At 57.3% G+C, this 9,815-nt stretch overlaps 1 protein-coding gene across 2 annotated transcripts; it reads left to right on the top strand.

The window, feature by feature from the left end:
* The first annotated feature begins 6,093 nt into the window (after positions 1-6,093).
* On the top strand, positions 6,094-9,519 carry TMEM114 (transmembrane protein 114). Of its 2 annotated transcripts, XM_004586743.2 has the most exons (4): positions 6,094-6,326; positions 6,593-6,673; positions 8,478-8,615; positions 9,183-9,519. In XM_004586743.2, the coding sequence occupies exons 1-4, from the start codon at positions 6,104-6,106 to the stop codon at positions 9,413-9,415; spliced, it is 675 nt and encodes a 224-aa protein (XP_004586800.2). In that variant the 5' UTR covers positions 6,094-6,103; the 3' UTR covers positions 9,416-9,519. The 2 variants fall into 2 exon arrangements, with proteins under 2 accessions (XP_004586800.2, XP_012783004.2); XM_012927550.2 differs by lacking the exon at positions 8,478-8,615.
* Positions 9,520-9,815: the final 296 nt, after the last annotated feature.

The following is a 9,815-nucleotide window of genomic DNA, read 5'->3' as shown; positions in this document are numbered from 1 at the left end:
CCTTTGGGATGCTCCTCCCTAAAGACGATCTCTCCTTCACTGGTCAGAGCTGAGTCACGTGGCCGGGACTGGCTGGAGGTGTTCAGAAATGCAGGTGGGGGAGTGGACTAGAAGTGTGCTGACTGAGTCGTCCTACGGTATCTATCATACTTCTTTTTTTAAAAATTTTTTTAAAGATTTATTTATTTTATTACAAAGTCAGATATACAGAGAGGAGGAGAGACAGAGAGGAAGATCTTCCATGCGATGATTCACTCCCCAAGTGAGCCACAACGGCCGGTGCTGTGCCAATCCGAAGCCGGGAACCAGGAACCTCTTCTAGGTCTTCCACGCGGGTGCAGGGTCCCAAGGCTTTGGACCGTCCTCGACTGCTTTCCCAGGCCACAAGCAGGGAGCTGGAAGGGAAGTGGAGCTGCCGGGATTAGAACTGGCGCCGATATGGGATCCCGGGGCGTTCAAGGTGAGGACTTTAGCCGCTAGGCCACGCCGCCGGGCCCCTATCATACTTCTGAGATGCAGTTTTTACCGCCCAAAGGAGCAGATGGATGGCAAATAACTTCTTCTCTAAATGAGAAAGGAGGCAGAGCTAAGGCAGCACGTTGCTTGGACCAGGCTCCTTTTGGAGTTGACCCCTACGTACCTTGAGGGCTAGTAGTTGTACTGGGGGGTATCCTGGCTGTGCTAGCACAGGAGTGGGGAACTGAGATGCAGAAGAGAGCAGGGAAGAACTGGAGTAAGCCGTGACTGAGCAGGGCACGGCTGTGGGCCTTGGGGACCCCGTCCTGCCTGGGGTGCCTGGAAGTGGGGTAACTGGCTTCTAGGTTTCTGTAGAGGTACTTCAGAGGGGGGGACCCCCTCTTCTAAAGCAGGGACATCCTGGAGTTGGGAAGGAGACCAAGGCCCCAGTTCTTAAGGAAGATACGAGGTGGTATCTCTCCAGGTCACGCTGTCCTGTCGCTGTGATGTTATTGGCTTGGGCAAGCCAAACAGCCCCAGCTTTTTCATCTGTCAAGTGGGGCCGTTGTGCCACTGGATGATGTTGGCGGAAGGTTGTGTGGGGGCAGCAGTGGCCTGGGAGTGGGGGCTCAGCACTCCTCCATCTGGGCTTCTCCTGGGCTGGGGTATCCTGCCCATGTCAGAGAGAGGGGTTCTTGGAAACTGGGAGACGGCAGGGGAATTCACAGATGAGTTGGGTGCCGCTATGTCCCAGACGTATCGTTAGATCCTTTTTGCAGGTGGGAAAGCCAAGGCTATGGGAAAGAGGACTTCACCCAAGGGATGCAGCCGAGAGCCAAAGCCAGCTGTCATCGACCGGACCAACACCATCTCCTTGTGAGACCCCAGGCCTCACCCTGAACTTCAGTCCTCTTGCCCTGCTGCCTGATCGCCTCCATCCCCCACATTTTCCTCTTAAAACATTTTCCTCTGTACTCGCCTTCTCAATGTGCTTTGGCACTAGCCTTGACACGACTCTCTGGAGTCATGGAGGATTCAAGCACCTGTCATCCTGTCCCATCTTCAGGTAGGTCCAAGCAAGCCCATTGTATGGCCAAGGAGACTGAGGCTCCCAAAGTCTATGCAATGCTGGTTGAAGTTCCAAATCCTGCCTCAGCCGTTCTTCCCCTGTCTGCACCTGCTAGCACGCTGCCTGGGGTGGTTTCCATGTGAAATACCGCGGCTTGTCTGGGCCCTGCCTCAGGATGCCTCTTCGGCTGGCTGGCTGAGTAATGACATTACACGGCGTTTGAGACGTTCCTTTTCTCCCTGGAATTATTAAAAAATGTTATTTCCTGTTCTTTTTTTCAGAGTGGCTGAGCACAGTTCATGTAGATTATACCGGAATCCTCAGGAAAAATAGCATTTTCACGACCTGCAGGTTTGTCTTGGCACGGGGACCGGCAAAACATTCCCTCAGGCCTGGAAGGAAGGAACCCACTTGTACTGGCTGTAGAGAGCATCTATTGTGGCTTCTTTTTAAGAACAAATTTGATTTTTAAAAACCTGTTAGAGGCAGAGAGGGAGCAAGAGGGAATAAGTGAGCCCATCCAAGTGCCTGCAGCAGCTGGGAACAGGCCAGAGAAAGGGCCAGCAAACAGGAACGCAGCCTACATCTCCCCCATAACCCCAGCTCCCTGGGCCCTGATGGCTGCAGAGTCTGTGCGAGCAGGAAGCTGGAGTAAGGGATGGGGCCCAGCGCCGGATGTGGAAACACTCACCTTGGACCGGAGCCTGCTGCCGGCAGCCGCTGTTTCTGCCTCCCGCTGTCTGTCAGTGGGTGCTGGCAATGACATCTTGTTTTCCTTTTTATTTTTATTTATTTATTCTTATTTTATCATTTTCTCTTCTTTTTCTTTGATGAACTAGCTAAGTTTGCTAGGTTGCAAAATGCAGGACACTGAGTTAGATTTGAATTTGAGATAAATATAAAATCTCAAGTTATTGCATATTTACTTACATGAAAATTATTGTTTATTTAAAAATTTGAGGGTAACTGGACACATTACATTTAAAAATACTTATTTATTTGGGAGGCAGAGAGATCAAGGCAGAGACTGTCCGTCTGCTGGGTCACTCCCTAAATGGTTGTACTGGCCAGGGCTGGGTCTAGCTGAAGCCAGGAACCTCTTCCAGGCCTCCTTGGGTGTGGGAAACCAAGCACCTGAGCCAACTTCTGTTTTCCTGAATGCATGAGCAGGAAGCTGGATTGGAAGGGAGGCAGCCGGGACTTTAACCAGCACCCATATGGGATGTTGGTGCTGCAGACGGCGCCCTGACACTCCAAGCCACAGTGTCATCCCCACTCTATACTCTATTTTAACCCAGGTGGTTAAGGTGGGACTGACCCATCCCACCCTGGCCCTAGCAGTGGGTAGGTGGGCAGCACTGTCCATGCCTCTGATCTGCAGATGGGTTCCGGAGCAAGCATGTGATCAAAGACACATTCAGAGTCTCTTTCTTGGCAGGAGGGCTTATTAAGCTGGGATACAAAGTGTCTGCCTGGAGAATGAAGCCAGGCCAGAGGGGGGACGACAGAGATGGGGGGCGTGCAGAGAGAGATGTAAGAGCCTGGAACTCCGAAGAGATCAGCTGACTTCCGGGTACAGCCGCTGAGGGCTGTCACCCTTCGCCTTGCAGCTGACCGTCAGGGTAACAGTATCAGAGGGCCGGGGTGGGAGGGAAAGCTGACTGGGTGGTGGTGGGAAATGTGCATCCTAAATCAGACAGTGCAGCGGCGAGCTGGGGCAGGGGGTGTGCAGAGCCAAGCAGGGCCACGTTCCTGCTGACAGCAGCTCGTCCGGTGCTGCTAATGCAGACCAGGCCCGTGAGGCGACAGTGACAAAACCTGAGAAGGTGTCGGCAAGGGGATGAGCGTACCACCAACTCCCAGCCGTCCGCCTTTATCTTCCAAGAAAGCCTGTTCACCTGCTGTCCCTCCTTGTGCCAACCCTTGAGATCTGCTGCTCCCTCGGCGGCAGATCCCTCCCAAATGGCTGTGCTCACACGAAGGCCAGACTGAAGGGTAGGGGCTTTTATTTATTTATTTATTTATTTATTTATTTATTTATTTTTAAAGATTTATTTTTATTACAAAGTCAGATATACAGAGAGGAAGATTTTCCGTCCGATGATTCACTCCCCAAGTGAGCTGCAACGGCCGGTGCTGTGCCGATCCGAAGCCGGGAACCAGGAACCTCTTCCAGGTCTCCCACACAGGTGCATGGTCTCAAGGCTTTCCCAGACCACAAGCAGGGAGCTGGAAGGGAAGTGGAGCTGCCGGGATTAGAACCGGCACCCATATGGGATCCCGGGGCGTTCAAGGCGAGGACTTTAGCCGCTAGGCCATGCCGCCAGCTGCAGGGTAGGGGCTTTTAAACACAGGCTGGGATATCGGAACTGTCCAGTGCTTCCGATAAAAATCCCCGGGTTTCCCCGTGCGTGACCAGGCCTTTGTGACTGGCCCCTCCCCTACCCACAGTCTCATTTTCCTCTCCTCCCCCACCGGTTCTAACCTGATTGCCCTCCTGCCTTTTCTGTGTAAGTCATTCTGTCTGCATGAGATGCCTTTGTGAGCTTTAGAGTGGTCCCTCAGACAGGCCCCACCCGGGCTCCTGCCTCTCTTCCCGCAACAACGTGTTGTTCTCTGTGCACCTTATTGAACTAATTCAACCACAACTTGGTCGTTGCTGGTCCCTGGCATGACTGCTCTGTAACAATGGGTCACCAGGGTTCCAAGAAGTTCTCTCAGCCCCAAGGGCAGGCAGTGTCCTCACCCCACACCCCAGGCTGGTCATCTCCAGCACTGGGGAGCTGCTTAGCAAATAGGAGCATTTTTTTTTCTGTGTGCCTAGATTTGAATAAGACTGGAAGTCCCACCCCATACACCTTCTAAGGATTATGTTTGTGATTTATGCTGAAATCCTTTCAAACATTTATTCATGTGTTTGACAGGAAGAGAGAGAGAGAGAGAGAAAAAATTCACTCCCCAAATGCCTGCAACAACAGCCCAGGCTGGACCAGGCCGAACTGGGGACCAAGGACTCAGTCTGGGTCTCCCATGTGAGTGGCAGCAAACCAAGGACTGGACTCACCACCTGCCGCCTCCCAGGGTGGGCACAACAGAGGGTTGTAATCACAGCCCAGGCACTTTGTTACGGAACGAGGAGATGCCTGTATTCCCAACACGGATCCCAATGTCAGATACCTAGAAGGTGCTCAACAAGTAGTTCTTGAGGAAATGCAAGGCTTATGATGGTGAGGAAGATGATGGAATGGATTAACACATTGGTATGAGTAAGAAAAAATGATAATGGCTATATGGTGGGGTCGGGATGGCGATGGTGGGGTCGGGATGGCGATGGTGGGGTAGGGATGGCGATGGTGGGGTCGGGATGGTGATGGTGGGGTCGGGATGGTGATGGTGGGGTAGGGATGGCGATGGTGGGGTCGGGATGGCGATGGTGGGGAGTCGGGATGGTGATGGTGGGGTCGGGATGGTGATGGTGGGGTAGGGATGGCGATGGTGGGGTCGGGATGGTGATGGTGGGGTAGGGATGGTGATGGTGGGGTAGGGATGGTGATGGTGGGGAGTCGGGATGGTGATGGTGGGGGGTAGTGTCGGTGCAGCTCTTGTTTATGATGATGACAGAGATGACCGATTAGAGAATCTGGTCCACCTCTTTCAGTAACTTTCATTAAGAATTGGATCTGGGCCAGGCGAGGTAGCCTAGCGGCTAAACTCGTCTTGCAAGCGCTGGGATCCCCTATGGGTGCCAGTTCTAATCCCTGCACCCTGCCCTGCGTGAGAGAACCGGAAGAGGCCCCAGGGTCCTGGCTTCAGATTGGTGCAGCTCCTGCTGTTGCGGCCACTTGGGAAATGAATCAGCGGAGGGAAGATTTTCCTCTCTGTCTCTCCTCTCTGTATATCTGACTTTCCAATAAAAATAATAATTTAGAAAGTGTTAAAGAGAATTGGCTCTGCCTTTTCTCTCTGTAGAGAGGCAGGACCGGAGCGAAGGGCGGATTGGAGGCAGGGGTGCCGGGGAGCACCTGGAAACCCTGGGCGACAGCGGCGGGCCTCGGCCCCGCCTTCTCACTCCCGCAGGTGGCCCTGGGCCGACCTCCCTCCCGTACCACAGCAGAGCCCGGCGCCAGCCGTCGGCTGCGCTGCTCGCTCAAAGCCGGGAGCGAGAGCCAAGCGACCGGCGGGCGAGGCAGGATTCCTGAGTGTGGGGTTGGAAGAGGGGGCAGCGGCGGCGGTGTGGGTAGGCGGGGAGAGAAGGAGACCACAGAGCAGGGCGCAGGGGGAGGAGGGCGTGGGGGTGGGAAGCGCTGGGTTTGGGGTGAGAGTGCATTCGGGCGTGGGGTGGGTGGGGTCTGGGGAGGAGGGTCCGGAGGCACAGGTGACGAGGTCTGCAGGTGCTCGTGGCGCGCGCAGCGGGGTGGTGGACTACAGGGTGTGACGGTGCAGGTGAGGGTGTGAGGGCGGGGCCGGGGTCTGAACGAGGGTCCTTGGTGTAAAAACCTAGGAGGCTGCTGGGTGCAGCCAGGAGGGGCTCGCTGTTGCGGGCCCGGGACTCTGGCAGGTGGACAGGGTCCGGGCTCCATGATGCGGGTTCGCCTGGGCACGCTGGCCCGTGCGGCGGCGCTCACCGGGGCGCTCAGCTTTGTGCTGCTGGCGGCCGCCATCGGCACCGACTTCTGGTACATCATCGACACGGAGCGGCTGGAGAAGGGCGGAGCGGGCGCGCAGGATGTGCCTGGGGCAGTCAACCGCAGCCAGCCCGAGCCCCTGAGCTCCCATTCCGGACTCTGGCGGACCTGTCGGGGTAAGGGGTGCCTCTGGGGGATGGGGGTCTGGCGCCGCGGCCACTAACCCTACCTGCCACTTGCCCTGAGCGCCTGGCACCTGTTGCCTGGTGCGCACACTTATCCTGAATCCCAAGCCCAACAGTGTCCAGCAACGAAGAGGGAGGTGGGCTGGGGGCTGTCTGAGTCTTGCGCCCCGTAGGGTTGGGGCGAGGTCAAAGGCAATGGGGCGCACTCCAGGCGCCAGGCGTCCCCCCTACCCCATTGCTTTCTCCTTCCCGTGCAGTTCAGAGCCCGTGCACGCCGCTGATGAACCCCTTCTGGCAGGAGAATGTGACCATGAGCGACTCGAGCCGGCGACTTCTCAGTGAGTCCTGGGAAGGCCGGGACTGAGGGCCCCCGGGCTGGTGGCCCCTACGGGTGCTGGAGAATGCAGTGGGATTAAAACAGTCTAGACTGACTGCCCTCCAGGAGCCGGGCACTGCAGTCTCCAGTTGGGGATGGGGTGGTTGGCGGTGACACTGTGGGTGCCCACTGAGGGCAGGTGGGAAATGGGCAGGCCCTGGAGGACCGTGTGAGTTGTTACATACACATAGCCACACACATGCGCAGGAGGGTCTCAGATTCTGGAAGCGTGGACTTGCCGGGCCAGTTGATTTTGGTGCAAAATTTTTTTGCAATCTGTGCATTGTTCTTTTTGTTGTTGTTGTTTTTCATAATATGCATCTTGCAGGAACTTTTTGAAGAGCATCTGTGTGCAGGTGAATGTGTACATAATCTAGGAGGGAGGGCAGGAGGAAGGGAGATACAGAGAGAAAGAGAGAGAGAGATACTTTGTGGCTATCTCCCCAAATGTGTAGCAGAGCTGAGGCTGGCCAGGTGAGAGCCAGCAGCTAGCACGCCATGCAGCGTGGTCCTCACCGTGCAGGGAGCTGAGTCCTTGAGCCGGCATCTACACGTGCACTCGCAGCAAGCTGCCGGCAGAGCCAAGACTGAAACTCAGGCACCCCGACGTGGGATGCAGGCTTCCCAGCTGGTGACTTAGCTGCTCCATCCCACTCCACTCCTGGGTAGCCCAGGAGGCAGAGCCACCTTCATCCCCCCGGCAGGGGTGCAGATCAACTCTAGGTCTCAGGTCTGGAGACAGGGTTATTGTTATCTTTGGTACTTTCATTATTGGCGGGCGCAGGCTCCTCTTTGCTGCCATCAGGAACTTGACCCCAGGGACTGGGGAAGCTGTGGCTGCCAGCAGTTTACAGCACTGGCTGTGGAGGTCAGAGGGCACGGGGAGACGTGTGCCCATGTGCTCTGGTCTCTACCCTTTTTCACCTGCCTCCTGGCATCCCACCCCAGTCATCCGGCCCGGCATTTGCACTCTGCTGCCAGCTTACCATGGGCAGTTAGATTTTGTGGAACCAGGTGGGGTGCAGCCAAGCGGACCGTGGCCCAGCAGGATATATGTGTGTGGCTCAGAGGGTGAGGTCATTGCCGGGGGATGGTGCTGGCCACATCGGGGTGCCTGGATTTGAGTCCTGGTATCGCTTCTGGGCCCCAGCTCCCTGATGGTGGAGACCCAGACGGAGTCCCTGATTCCCGACTCTGGCCTGGCTGTTGGGGGCATTTGGGGAAGTGAGTCAGCAGGTGGGAAAACCTCCCTGGCTCCCATTCTGTGCTTAGTGGTCGCACACCTGAGCGTCAAGAGGCCGGCTCCTGCCAAACCTGAGCAGGAGGCGCCCCCTGGTGACCACATGTATGTTCTTTCAAGACACACAGGCTCCAGTCCCGGCCATCAGCAAAAACACCTGCCAAGCGGTCCCCTGGCTTCTTTGGCTCCCGTGGCCGTGGTGCAGGTAGCCATGGGTGTGGAGCCCATGGCATAGTTCATTCTGTCAGAGTTGGCTGCGTGTCTGGCATGGCTGTGACCTGTCACTCTGTTGCCCACAGGGCAGGTCTGATCTCTGGTCCTCACCGTTTTCCAGTTGTGGGCAAGTGTGGATAGATGCTGCAGATCCAAGTGAGAAGTTCAGTGGTGAAATCTGCTCAGAGAAGCCCCACGGCTCAGGGGACAGCCTCCCATGGAAGCTATCTGGGAAGGCTTCCCGGAGGAGGAGGAGGGTGTGTTAGAGCTGGGTGCTGGCCCCTCGGGGTGCTCAGCAAGTGTCTCTCCCCAGCCATGCATGGGACATTTGTGATCCTGCTGCCACTCAGCCTCATCCTGATGGTCTGCGGGGGCATGACGGGTTTTCTGAGCTTCCTCCTCCGAGCTGGCCTCCTGCTCCTGCTCACGGGGGCGCTCTTCCTCTTTGGAGGTAGGTGCCTGCCCTGCTCAGGGCTCAGCCCCTCAGGGGTGCTGGATGCGTGTGGGAGGGCAGGGCCCTTCTCATGGGGTCATGAATGAAGCCGTCTGTCCCCTTTACCCCGGGCCATGAAGGCTAGAGCTCTGGGCTGGCATGGGCAGAGCCAGTCCTGCTGGTGTCGCTGCAGCCATCAGGAAGGGCGTGTGGCCAGGGACCTGTAGCCTGCCTGCACAGGCTCCCACTCAGCTTGGGGGCTGAGCAGGTGGAACTGACAGACAGAAGTGGAGGCTGGGGCAGGGGAGGGATGCAGGGGACGCTGGTCACAGGCCACAATGCTGCAGGGACACATTGGGGGAGAGGAGTGAGGGGAGGAATGGCAGGGGGAAGAGAAAGGAAGGAGAGATGCCGAGTGGGGAGGAGGAGGCAAGGGAGGGGAAAGAGGAAGAGGATGGGGAGAGGGGAGGGAGTATAAGGGAGGGGAGGAGGCTGGGGAGCTGGAGGAAGAAAAGGGAAGGGTGCTAGAAGGCTGGCACGCACCCCTGCCCGCACCCCTGCCCGCACCCCTGCCCTCTCCTGCAGCCTCGGTCACACTCACCGGCATCAGCGTGTACATTGCCTACTCGGCCGCCGCCTTCCGGGAGGCACTGTGTCAGCTGGAGGAGAAGGCGCTGCTGGAACAGGTGGACATCCGCTTCGGCTGGTCCCTGGCCCTGGGCTGGGTCAGCTTCGTCGCCGAGCTGCTCACCGGGGCATCCTTTCTGGCGGCCGCCCGTGTGCTCAGGCTGAAGCAGAGGCAGGACCAGGCCATCTGAGCCTGGATAGCCACCTGCTGCCCTGGCGATGGGACCTAGCCGGGCGCCGGGCAGTGGCCTTCGTGCGGCCAGGGTGGTGTGTGCTGTGTCCCTGTGTGTCACCGTGGGACGAGGGCCTGGGGAGTGGCGAAGCTGCACCGCTGACACCCACAGCAGCGACCGTGCAGTCTCAGCCGGGACTCTATCCAGCACCATCTCTGGCTTCAGCTTCTCTCTCGCAGAGGCTGGGTGACTCGGTCCAAGTGCAGGGAGGCAGGTGTACAGTGCACAGGACACAACACACAGGCACACGACGCATAGGAGTGCATAGGTGCCTGGCACACAGGTATGCGGGCACACAGGCGCACAGTGCACAGGGACATGGCGCTTGGGTGCAGGGCGAGCAGGTACATGGCACACA

This window comes from Ochotona princeps, chromosome 24 (assembly GCF_030435755.1).
Source record: "Ochotona princeps isolate mOchPri1 chromosome 24, mOchPri1.hap1, whole genome shotgun sequence".
NCBI classification, from domain to species: domain Eukaryota; kingdom Metazoa; phylum Chordata; class Mammalia; order Lagomorpha; family Ochotonidae; genus Ochotona; species Ochotona princeps.
Note: the sequence above shows the minus strand (reverse complement) of the source record. Positions and strands in the feature narration are given on the sequence as shown.